Raw genomic sequence first — 12765 nt, forward strand, 5'->3', positions numbered from 1 at the left:
ACACAAGGGGTTCTCCTATCACCAAAGGTCTCTTTAATTTTCCTGTAGGCAGTATCTATCTGACCCCTAGTGAGATAAGCCTCTACATCCTTACATTTGTCCTCTAGCCATCCCTGCTTAGCCATTTTGCACTTCCTCTCGATCTCATATTTGAGACGTTTGTATTCCTTTTTGCCTGCTTCATTTATTGCATTTTTATATTTTCTCCTTTCATCAATTAAATTCAATATGGTAAAGCACTTGCCCGCGAAAGGCAAAGGTCTCGAGTTCGAGTCTCGGTCGGGCACACAGTTTTAATCTGCCAGGAAGTTTCATATCAGCGCACACTCCACTGCAGAGTGAAAATCTCATTCTGGAAACATCCCCCAGGCTGTGGCTAAGCCATGTTTCCGCAATATCCTTTCTTTCAGGAGTGCTAGTTCTGCAAGGTTCGCAGGAGAGCTTCTGTAAAGTTTGGAAGGTAGGAGACGAGGTACTGGCAGAAGTAAAGCTGTGAGTACCGGGCGTCAGTCGTGCTTCGGTAGCTCAGTTGGTAGAGCACTTGCCCGCGAAAGGCAAAGGTCCTGAGTTCGAGTCTCGGTCGGGCACACAGTTTTAATCTGCCAGGAAGTTTCATATCAGCGCACACTCCGCTGCAGAGTGAAAATCTCATATTGGAAACATCCCCCAGGCTGTGGCTAAGCCATGTCTCCGCAATATCCTTTCTTTCAGGAGTGCTAGTTCTGCAAGGTTCGCAGGAGAGCTTCTGTAAAGTTTGGAAGGTAGGAGACGAGGTACTGGCAGAAGTAAAGCTGTGAGTACCGGGCGTCAGTCGTGCTTCGATAGCTCAGTTGGTAGAGCACTTGCCCGCGAAAGGCAAAGGTCCCGAGTTCGAGTCTCGGTCGGGCACACAGTTTTAATCTGCCAGGAAGTTTCATATCAGCGCACACTCCGCTGCAGAGTGAAAATCTCATTCTGGAAATTCAATATTTCTTCTGTTACCCAAGGATTTCTACTAGCCCTCGTCTTTTTACCTACTTGATCCTCTGCTGCCTTCACTACTTCATCCCTCAAAGCTACCCATTCTTCATCTACTGTATTTCTTTCCCCCATTCCTGTCAATTGTTCCCTTATGCTCTCCCTGAAATTCTGTACAACCTCTGGTTTAGCCAGTTTATCCAGGTCCCATCTCCTTAAATTCCCACCTTCTTGCAGTCTCTTCAGTTTTAATCTACAGTTCGTAACCAATAGATTGTGGTCAGAGTCCACATCTGCTCCTGGAAATGTCTGACAATTTAAAACCTGGTTCCTAAATCTCTGTCTTACCATTATATAATCTATGTGATACCTTGTAATCTCTCCAGGGTTCTTCCATGTATACAACCTTCTTTCTAGATTCTTAAACCAAGTGTTAGCTATGATTAAGTTGTGCTCTGTGCAAAATTCTACCAGACAGCTTCCTCTTTCATTTCTTAGCCCCAATCCATATCCACCTACTACGTTTCCTTCTCTCCCTTTTCCTACACTCGGATTCCAGTCACCCATGACTATTAAATTTTCATCTCCCTTCACTATCTGAATAATTTCTTTTATTTCATCATACATTTCTTCAATTTCTTCGTCATCTGCAGGGCTAGTTGGCATATAAACTTGTACTACTGTAGTAGGTGTGGGCTTCGTATCTATCTTGGCCACAATAATGCGTTCACTATGCTGTTTGTAGTAGCTTACCCGCATTCCTTTTTTTCCTATTCATTATTAAACCTACTCCTGCATTACCCCTATTTGATTTTGTGTTTATAACCCTGTAGTCACCTGACCAGAAGTCTTGTTCCTCCTGCCACCGAACTTCACTAATTTCCACTATATCTAACTTTAACCTATCCATTTCCCTTTTTAAATTTTCTAACCTACCTGCCCGATTAAGGGATCTGACATACCACGCTCCGATCCATAGAACGCCAGTTTTCTTTCTCCTGATAACAACATCCTCTTGAGTAGTCCTCGCCCGGAGATCCGAATGGGGGACTATTTTACCTCCAGAATATTTTACCCAAGAGGACGCCATCATCATTTAATCATACAGTAAAGCTGCATGCCCTCGGGAAAAATTACGGCCGTAGTTTCCCCTTGCTTTCAGCCGTTCGCAGTACCAGCACATCAAGTCCGTTTTGGTTATTGTTACAAGGCCAGATCAGTCAATCATCCATACTGTTGCCCTTGCAACTACTGAAAAGGCTGGTGCCCCTCTTCAGGAACCACACGTTTGTCTGGCCTCTCAACAGATACCCCTCCGTTGTGGTTGTACCTACGGTACGGCTATCTGTATCGCTGAGGCACGCAAGCCACCCCACCAACAGCAAGGTCCATGGTTCATGGGGGGCCATTCCACATATGCTTCTTTTTGTGCACTTGTCGCATCTTGCGGCAACTCTACACGTTCACGTGTACCGTTAATAATATCTTCTAGTCCATATGAACGCAGCACCATAGAAATATGCCATTTCCATTTGGCCCAGTCGTCAGGTCCTTCAAGCTTATCAATGCTGACCTTATAATCGCCGCTAGCAGTCATGTTTCTTTACATACATAGGCTCATTTCAAATATTGTTTTAATTAAACTATATTGTTAGCCTTTACACGTGTACTGGCCCATAACCTGATGAAAAACATTATTTTAAAGGCAAGAAAACATTTTATTAACTTTGTAATTACACCCTGGATACGAAAAAAACACAGAAGTCACATACAAGACAAGAATAAAGATGTTGACAGCAGAGTCATGGAGCATCACATAAATAGAGAAGTCAAGGAATTTTTTCTTTTCTTTTAACAGTTTAGATAAAAATACCATTAAAATTATGATATTTCCTCAGTACTTGTACTGTGAACACACAGAATTCAATACCGTAAATTACAAACACTTTAAATGTGCAAATGATACCGGTACTATGTTTCTTTAATCGCATTTAGTGTTTAAACGGAATTACTGAAGACCAGGCTGAAATTGCTATCTCAAGACTAAAAAACATTTTGCAGTTTTAAAGATTATTTATTTGCATAGCTCAACGCAAAACTCTGGATTTGGTTGTACCCATTTTCATGCACAGGCAAACGATTCATGGTCGGTGCTGTCGAACGAATGAAAGCATAATAATAAGGGCATATTCACCTAGTAACAGTTGCTGATGTTTTTGGACGATGACGGGGGGAGGTGCATGAAAGCAGTAAGTTAAACGCTTTATAATTTGCCTGACTGTAATTCCAGCTGATGTGAAAGCGATATGTTTCCACAGGTTAGTTTATTTGGCTAGGTTTTTGTCTCTGGAAACACGCCTTTGGATGTATAAACTTTGGCGATATCTCTGATATCCTGTTCCTCTACATGCAACTTACCCTCATACGCATGACGCCGTAGTAAGTGCGAGGAAGTGGATACACGTTTCGCGTCGAAAGGACTTAAAAGTGAGTTAATATTTTTGTTATATATGTGTACGAAGTATCTTTTACTATAGTAATTATAAGCATGTTGTTGAAGCATTATGCATGTTGTAAAAATGTGTTGTACGTATTTAGAAGTAATTACGAACATACACTATTCTGATTGATGTACGTAGATTAGTAGATGTGCTGTGTTTGACTCTCCGTATTACTGTTTTCATTTTAACTGAAATGGCGGAGAGTGTCAAGGCTACGTACGTTAGATTGTAATTGTTTTTACTTTATTACTGAAATTTTGCCCACGTGCTCTTTCAGAATGCGTTACGTGGCCGCTTACCTGCTTGCCGCCCTTGGTGGGAAAGAAAATCCAACTTCTGCAGACATTGAAAAGATTCTCAGTTCTGTCGGTATCGAAGCTGATAGTGAGAGACTGAAGAAAGTTATCAGTGAATTGAATGGGAAGAACATTGAAAGTCTGATAGCAGCAGGTAACTTTTAGTTTGTAGTACAGTTTTCTTATGAGCTTAAAGTTTCGTTTCAGCCTTTCGGAGAGTGTTGTATATTACATATATCAAAACGGGCATTTCCTAGTAGTATTGCTAGTATAAAACTTATGTTGCACTGAGTGGTAAATCTTTTTCAATAGGCAGGTCATTCCATGTCCACTCAAGTTACTAAGTGATGTTTATATTATAAGTTTTGGACCATTAACAGAAGGAAATGTTTCTATTAAATATTGCTTATACCTCAAAACATACTTTATACAGGATGCTCTATAAACCTATATCACAATGATTGTTACATTACTATATTTATAAAAACAGATCTTATAATTATTCTTGGTAACTCTTTACATTAGCAAGAAATGGCTTTTGCGTGTGATAAAAAAATACCAAAGTTTTTTGTGAACATTTCTTGTAAGTTGTACACACAATTCCAGAAGATCTTAAGTTTTTTAATGAAGTTCCAAACATTTAATACTCAATAAAACAACTAGTAAAACATAATGAAAACACAACTCGCATTACAACATAGGGTAAATCAAGTTACTTTTCATAGATCAAACTTGAAAAAAACTGGAATTTACAACACTTGGAGGCTTCACTTTTCTGACGAGCTTCTCTTTAGTGTAGTATATCTTACCTTTAATTTCAGGCCACTTCCAGTCTTTCATCCTAACATCAACTTTAAACTCCCCAGTTTCAATTTTAGTAATATTACCAGGAAAATATGAATTGTGATATTTGGCCACCACCCACACATCTACTTGTGTATCTAGTGATTTTTCTGTTCAGTTAATGTTTTCCTCTGTGGCTGATAGTGGTGTCCTACAACTTCATTGTTATAGAGTTCCAAGTGATGAATTTTAGAAAGGTTCAAGAAAGGCTTGCAGTTCTTGATTAAAGCCGAGAGATGTATTTGCCCGTACCATTTCACGTCGTACTCTTATACACCAGTATGTAAATCAAGAAGTTTTGCTGCCAATAAACCTTTAAATTTCATGCACTTTTTCAACCAACAATCGGTTGTAGGCTATGTACAGAGAAATTCTGGCCAGTTACTGGTGTACTTCGGTATTTGAGGTACTATGCTATGAAGAGAGTTAATAGCACAGGTGAAATTATCATGATACCTGCAGACACACATTGTGTGGGAGTTTATTGGCAAGCATGACATGTTTGGGTCTTAATTCTGCAAATTTGCTTTTATCAACCACTTTAATGTTTTCTTCACAAAACATTGCTTGGGCTGCTTTCAAAGAAAGCATGTCGTACTTGCAAATTACTCTTACCTTTCTCATCTTTTACAGTCACAACGTCTTTGTGCCCAGGGGCCTGTCTGCTAGTGTCATCCCTTTCGTAGAATTTGCTCACTGCATTTATTTCATGATTGCCTATCATTGGAATTGGAGTGCTCCAAACAATACATATCGAAGTTGCGATAGTAAATTGATATGAAAGTCTCGTGGTGCATGTTATGATAAATTACTTGTGATCGAAATTTGTATCAGTTTTTCGTTGTTTCTTCAGTTTGAGTACATTACGTTCCTGCCATAATTGTTTGACAGTTTCTCTTCATAGCAAGTGTAATGTGTGCTGCTTCTCAAGTTTCTTCTGCGGATTGCCTCACATGGAAAACTTTTAATTCCATGCATATGCAGTGTAGACAAATGTTTTTTTCTCGGAAACATGGACTTCTGCCAGGTGACGACAGGAGAGACAGTATTGACAGGTGTTGCGAAGTCTGTGAAACTACGTAAGTGGAGTGTGGACACAGAGATTTTGTTGTGGACTTTGTGAAAAGCGAACCAGCATCAGGAAAAATACATGATTAGTCCTCTAAATTATCAATCCAGACAGACTTAGTTCTTGTGTCGTGCTGGATTCGTGATTATACTCTGCAAGCCACAGCATCAGAAACTGAGCTATTGGGGAATACTGTCTGTGATTACTTCGGGTTTTGCCGAGAAGTGTGCTAAGTCATAGTGACAAATGAGTGTGGCAATTGGTGGACTGAATAAAATAGTGGAAGTAGAAGAGTCTCACATTGCTAGACGAAAGAATCAGAAAGGATGACCTAAAAGTGAAGTAGATCATATTTGGGTTTTTTGTGGGATAGAAAGGGAGTCATGCAAGTGTTTCGTTGTCAGGGTATTGTCGCGAGACAAGGTGACATTAGTGGGTCTTATAAAGCATTTCTTACTGCCTGGAACAAAAATCACCGACGGGTTTGTCATAAGTCTCAAAGGTGAAGGGTTCGAGCATGAATTTACCACTGTCTAGTTTCTCTTCAGATGATGCCAGTGTCCATACCCAGAACATAGAATGCCTGTGAAAGTCCACCATTAAGAGGACTTCTAGGACAGGGGCGAACTGTATTTGTTCCAGTACCTATACTTTCACGACTTGCGTTTGCAGGGGAAAGTCGATGCATGCGACACTCCGCTGATATTCCTACACGATATTGGCAGTGTTTACCCTGGGTATGGGAAAAAAGGACTTGTCCCTGCAGCTTATATAGCTCGTGGACTGTCAAAACGATAACACAGATGACTAGGGTAAGTCGTCTCCTTTCAATTTGCGAGTGCTTCTCTAATGCGTTTTTTTTTTTGTAGTGACACCTTCAAAGACACTCATAACGCGCGCCATAAGACGTCCATAATTGATTTACTATTGCAATGTCGATATATATCGTTTAGGGTGCTCTAACTTCAATAGGCAATCATTTTTGAAATAACCATTTTTTGAGATTCTTTCTACTTCTAAAGGTTCAACAAATGTATGATACGAGCTTCTAATAACATATATTGGTTTCTGGGTGGTGCTGGAAGTACACGTTTCTCTTTAGATAGGCCTTTTCCCAGTGAAGACCATGTTTTTATATGGTGGAGAGGCAGAACTACTTAGTGTAGCTGAAGATGCTTCCTTTAGCTCCTTCCTGTACTTTGCAACTCTTTCTCTAACATTTTCCTGTCTGCAGCAATGTTTTCTTTTTCCATTTCTCACATTGTCCTGTTTTTTTTCTGAATTTTTTCATAGTTTCCTTGTTCGATTTTTAATTCTTCATAGCTGCCTTCATTTTTCAATTCCTGCCTTCTTCTTAGTCTTCTCCCCCACATCTTTTCAGCTGCACTTACAGGCATTTGGCAAAAAATGCAAATTGTTGTGAAGTAGAAATAGCTATTCCCTATGGGATTTTGTGGCATATGGAGATATACGTTAAATATGGTGAAACATTGTTAGTTGTGTTGTATGTAATTCAGAACCAATCTGATCAAAATTATAGCTGATCCTACAAAAATTATGGTAACTCATGTTACATAAATAAAGGTAACTCACATTATGTGAATTAAATATCTTTTACCAGGAGAAGGCTTCCAGGAGGAAATTTGAGACGCCAAATTCAGGTACACTTACGTGAAGGACAGCATGTCACACAAGTTTCTACACTTTAATGTATTTTGTGAAAATTTTTTTTAAAAAATGGCAATTGGTAACTGGTTATGCTTTTGGGGTAGGTTATATAAATGTTTTTGTATTTATCATTCATAAATTGTTTGTATCTAAAAATATACCAAAAAGTTTTACAAATTTCATGATTTTTCTTCCTGACCCTGAAATTGATCAAATCTTCTGCATGAACAAACTCAACAATAGTCTCCAAAACAATGGCTCCCACAAGTAAACAATAGGTTTTGGAGGGGAAAATCAATCTTGCCAGCAAAATTCAATGCCGAACCTACATACGTAACAGGGAAAATAGTTCCAAAGAAATTTTTTTAATCATTCCTAGTTTACATGGAATCACCCACGCGTTTCCTGTGATACAACACGATAAATTTTGTAAATTCTTGTAGAGTTGGAAGTTGTCAACTTAAAAGGAAATATCTTCATAGCCTTATATGCGGATATCTTAAGGTATTCTCCTGATTTGTCATCTCGAATTGGTATATTTTAATCAGTGTTAATGTAATTGTTGTGGCAGAAATGAACAAACTGTATGTGGAAAATAGTTGTTGGTGGTGGTTATGGTTTTCAGCAAGTTTGCTTTGGAATGACAAAAGTTAAGATAGCTTGTGCATAATGGGTGGTTTTGAAATGGTAATGCGTTGTCCAGGGTTATGTGTAGGCTGAGTAGCTCTTACATGGGTTAGGAAGTAGGGTGACAAGGAAAGGGCTGTGACTGTTCATTTACATTGCACAGTTCATTTGGTTGCCTGACTCCTTTAGTACTTAAAGGTTGTGTTGTAAACATTTTCATGTGGTAATGATAGGTTCACTTCATTTTTAATGAGTTCTTATTTTTTTATTAGAGGGGAAAGTATACCAGTGTCAACTTTGAAGCTCTTCTACTTTGTGTAAGTTGTGGGTGGTTTGTGTAAACTTCATTTTCACTTGCACAGGATTTGAATATTTGTTTTGTTTTAGGTCGTGAGAAGTTGGCATCAATGCCAGTTGGTGGTGCTGCTGCTCCTGCTGCTGCAGCTGCGGCTGGAGGTGGCGGTGCTGCTGCAGCTGCTGCTCCAGAGAAGGGTTAGTGAAGTGTCTGTATTTTGTTTTTGTACACAAAATGATGAATCTCATAAATCACCATCTTTCGTCTGAAACTGCGATGAAAATCTTTGATCTGATTTTCTTTGTCAATAGCTGTGAATTGATATGTCTTGTGTGGTTCTGATGATGCCCTTTTTTCTTACAGAGGAGAAGAAACCAGAAAAGAAAGAAGAGTCTGAATCTGATGATGATGACATGGGCTTTGGATTATTTGACTAAGTTCGGAAACTGAACAGGGAAAGGTTAGTTCAAAGCTTAATGGCATGTTTTTATGTCTGTAGGTCAGTGATGATTCATGAAAATCACCATCTTTCGCCTGAAAGAATTTGATGTAAATCAGTAATCTGATACTTCATGTTACATTTGGTTTTTAAGGAAGATAAGCTCATCTGTTCTAATAATGCTTTCTTTTTGTTGCAGAGAAGAAACGGGAAGAATGTGAATTGGAATGGACTTAAGTCTTGACTAAGTTCGTAACTTTATGCATACCTGAATGTATAATTGCTATGTAAAGTTGAATTGATAATAAATATTTTACATAAACCTTTTGTACTTTCGTAAATGTGTTCCCTTAAGTAATTGTGTGTTTAACAATGGTACCTTGTTGGTGGAAAATCTTTTATCTGAGAAGGGTGAAACTTTCACCCTTAAAGGTAAATCTTCAGCAAGAAGTACTGTTTCCAGGTCTCAATATGGTTTTCAACTTTTTTTTTGGGGGGGGGGGGTGTTAAGGTTGTAGCCATCAACTTTTAGCAAGCTTTTTAAATCCATAGATTTCCACAGCATTATGTCCAGGTTACTGAATTTTTGTCTATCAATGATTTGCCAAATTAAATGTTTTAAATGTGTGGTTAATCATTGACACGGTTTTTTAGGTTCGTAGTAGACCTCTGAACTAGTTTGTTGTGTGTGAAGTTAGTTTTAATCGGTAGAAAACGTTCAGTCTTACTTGGAACAATTTTGCTTGCTAACATTCCAGTAGGCTGTTTTTCATAAATTTGAAAGGTTTGTCAATTTTTATTCTTTTGGTTTAGTGGCTAGGTAACCAATAGCTTTGAATCTGTAAGCTACATGTGCATCTCACAAATGCGTGTGCATTCACAAGAGACTGACATTCAACCCCCCCTTCCCCTTACAGTGGTGTTAAATCTTAAAATCACTGATCAGGTAAAAACTGTTTGGGAAGTTTAAAGTGAGTGTAGTGTACAACAGTAAATCCGAAGGCAAGTTATGTCTTTAAAAGTACTTATTTGCAATTTCACCATATGACAGTTCTTTTACTTGCACTGATTAATTTTTGTGTGGTAACAAACTTAAAAACACTGCACATAGGGCCGACATGGTATGTGCATCTTGAAAACTGAAATAGATATGAGACAATTCACAGTGCAGTATTGCCAGTCCTTAAACTAATCATGAGCTATGCTTAAGTATTTGTTTGGGAAGGCTTGTACACAAACTTAGCGTCAAGTTTTGACAATGTGCGTACACTCGTTGACCTAAGTATTTGGCAGGATGAAGCTGTTTGAATTCACCTGTTTCTATATGGTGTAAGTGTAAATGGGCACGGAGTTTCTACACCGAGGCTGTTGTGTAGGTAGTTGTTGAAAGGAAAAACTTTAATATTTACAAAATTAAATTAGCTGTTAAACCCGAGTTGTTGAAGCTGTTGCCTCTGCATTTGATATCCAATCCAGTATAAACCTCTAGCTGTCCCCTCCCTGAACACACAATTCAAAAATACAGCAGGGCACTGCCTTGATTGTGATTAGTGATGGCAGCCTGGCCAAACTTTCAGCCTCCTATTCCACAATACGCACTATTCCATTACTTGAGTGCTGACAGTTGCCTATTCATTAAAATACTCACTGCAATAAATGTAGTGATGTTTTTTGCCAGACCAGGCATGTGATCCAAGCACCTGCTGTTGCATTAGTCATGCAATTCTGCTGTGGCCATATGAGTCAAAAATTGAAATGGAGGCAACAGCAAAAGCGATTTGTGGTATAAATCATAGGTACAAGTGAGCAAACTGCATTAGCACAAATGGTGAAGCACTGGCAGGTGTTACTGTGGATGTGAGAAATTCATTAGATGCTTGGCTTACACAGCAATGTAGTGAAGAGATGTTTAAATGCTTTAACAACAAAAAGCAGTGTGCTTACTGGTAAACAGGTGCAATTATTTCTTATTAAAAATGTATTACTTCATATTGCTTATGATTGTGACAAATTACATGGTTGATATCATTTAGGTTTTTGATGAATCCTACCAAAGATCATGCTATCTTTCCTGTAACAAACAACATAGTATGTGATCATAAGATCCTTTAAAGTGCTTCACTTGTCACTATAGGCATCAGAAACATATGTAGAACCATCACTAACAAGTATCAGATTGCTAATACAGTGTAAATACTAGATTTTTCCACAGGTAATGTCATTTGTAATCAGTGTCCTGCTTTTAATTTTTTCTCAATTGTAAGATGTCGGTGAAGAGTGTCAGCTGACTTGTACAACATTTTGGGCTAATGCAAATGAAAGCTGGAGTGGCAGTTGTGTCCAGTGCACTATCTTCACACTTTTGTTCAAAAGCAAACTAAGGCCGGTATTACACTATCAAATTTCTTTGTCCAATATCTTTGTCAAAGATATTTGATAGTGTAATAGGGACTTTGTCAAATGTCGTCCAATATTTGATCAAATCTAGGGCCTCGCTGTATATTTGATCAAAGAAACCGCTTATCTTCTGTTCACTGCAATGTGACATGTTACCACATGGAGCGCTAGCATCGCTGCCACGTTCTGTCGTCTGTAGTGTTTTTATAACCATTGCCGGTAAATACAATTGGTGTGTGCCGACAACTACAAAATTAATAGAGATGTCTGAAGCTGATGAGGCCCTTTACAACATGAGGCACCCTGAATACAAAAATAGATTAAGAAGATTGGAGACCTAACATAACATAACCCTCTCCTGTAGCAAGGAATCGGAGTGTTATAGTGAGCCTGTCTTCTGAAGATGTAGCAGTTCTTAAGTGAATATTGTGCATTGTGATATGAGGATACACTTCATTGAGCACATACAGAAATGTATGCTCATCCATTCTTAAGTAATTGATGTACGACTTGACGTCTTCCACTGTAAGCTCACGTAACAAGTTTTGTTGAATGCTTTTATCGTGTCGTCGTAAAACCCACGGCTTCACCCGGATTAGATTAGTTTTTCGTTCCATAGATCCGTGCTGAGGAGATCCTCATGGATGTGGAACATGTCGATTTTTTTTTTTTTTTTTTTTAAGCTGAAATAACAATACTAATAGTATGAATATATACATCATTTGCTTCTATTAAAAATTTCGCCAATGGAGTAGTAGTAGTTGGCCAGTAGTAAGTCTTTCAGGCTCCTTTTAAACTGATCTTTATTTCTAACTAAATTTTTTATGTTTCCTGCCAAATAATTGAAGATGAGTGTTCCTGAGTAGTGGACCCCTTTTTGAACTAAAGTAAGTGCTTTTAAGTCCTTGTGCAGATCATTTTTGTTCCTGGTATTGTATGTATGAACTGAGTTGTTTGTTGGAAAGAGAGATATATTATTTACGACAAATTTCATTAAGAAGTAAATATACTGAGAGGCAGTATTTAGTATACCCAGTTCTTTGAAGAGGTTTCTGCAGGAGGTCCGTGAATTTACTCCACAAATAATACGTATTACACGCTTTTGGACCTTGAAAACTTTTGTTTGACTTCAAGATTTACCCCAAAATATTATCCCATATGACATTATGCAATGAAAGTATGCAAGCTTTTTCATTTTCATGTTGCCTATGTCTGCTAACACTCGAATTGCGAATACAGATTTGTCAAGGCCTTTCTGCAGTTGTGTGGTATGCTCCTCCCAACTGAATTTATTATCAAGTTGTAATCCCAGGACTTTTAAGACTGTCAACCTCGTATGTATGGTTCCATTTTTTTCCCCCCACTTCTTTTCCGTATGTGCTCACAATGCAATTGGAGTACGTAGAACTGCTGTGGTTAAGAACAAGTTGTTGTCAGCCATCTTGAACTTTGACGAAAAATTTGATGACAGTGTAATACCCCTTGTAGCGCTACGTCAAAGATCTTTGTCAAATAAATTGGACGGAATATTGGATCACATCTTTGATCAAATCTTTGACAAAGAAATTTGATAGTGTAATACCGGCCTAATCGCTTCGGTGTTTAACATCAAGGACCTAATGGGGTATCTTGGGTGCCCCATCTGACCTCGTTGGAATGTACAGCTCTAATAT

General features: G+C 38.4%; 1 protein-coding gene and 1 non-coding gene across 2 annotated transcripts; both read left to right on the plus strand.

Annotated features, from left to right (window-relative positions):
* Positions 1 to 814: 814 nt before the first annotated feature.
* Positions 815 to 889, plus strand: Trnas-cga (transfer RNA serine (anticodon CGA)). The gene has a single exon. It is a non-coding gene; the product is annotated as a tRNA-Ser (tRNA).
* A 2399-nt stretch (positions 890 to 3288) lies between these two features.
* Positions 3289 to 9017, plus strand: LOC126418456 (60S acidic ribosomal protein P2). Its single transcript, XM_050085222.1, has 5 exons — positions 3289 to 3444; positions 3736 to 3908; positions 8349 to 8453; positions 8620 to 8716; positions 8895 to 9017. Exons 2-4 carry the CDS (start codon positions 3737 to 3739, stop codon positions 8691 to 8693), a joined length of 351 nt encoding a protein of 116 aa, XP_049941179.1. The 5' UTR covers positions 3289 to 3444; position 3736; the 3' UTR covers positions 8694 to 8716; positions 8895 to 9017.
* The last annotated feature ends 3748 nt before the right edge of the window (positions 9018 to 12765 follow it).

Source organism: Schistocerca serialis, chromosome 9, assembly GCF_023864345.2.
Source record: "Schistocerca serialis cubense isolate TAMUIC-IGC-003099 chromosome 9, iqSchSeri2.2, whole genome shotgun sequence".
NCBI classification, from domain to species: Eukaryota; Metazoa; Arthropoda; class Insecta; order Orthoptera; family Acrididae; genus Schistocerca; species Schistocerca serialis.

What these genes read in the sequence shown, in the direction of transcription:
- LOC126418456 (XM_050085222.1), top strand. Translation starts at nt 3,737, where the DNA reads ATGCGTTACGTGGCCGCTTACCTGCTTGCCGCCCTTGGTGGGAAAGAA. An exon ending in TGAAAGTCTGATAGCAGCAG is followed by an intron (nt 3,909 to 8,348) that starts GTAACTTTTAGT and finishes GTTTTGTTTTAG; the next exon opens with GTCGTGAGAAGTTGGCATCA. An exon ending in AGCTGCTGCTCCAGAGAAGG is followed by an intron (nt 8,454 to 8,619) that starts GTTAGTGAAGTG and finishes TTTTTCTTACAG; the next exon opens with AGGAGAAGAAACCAGAAAAG.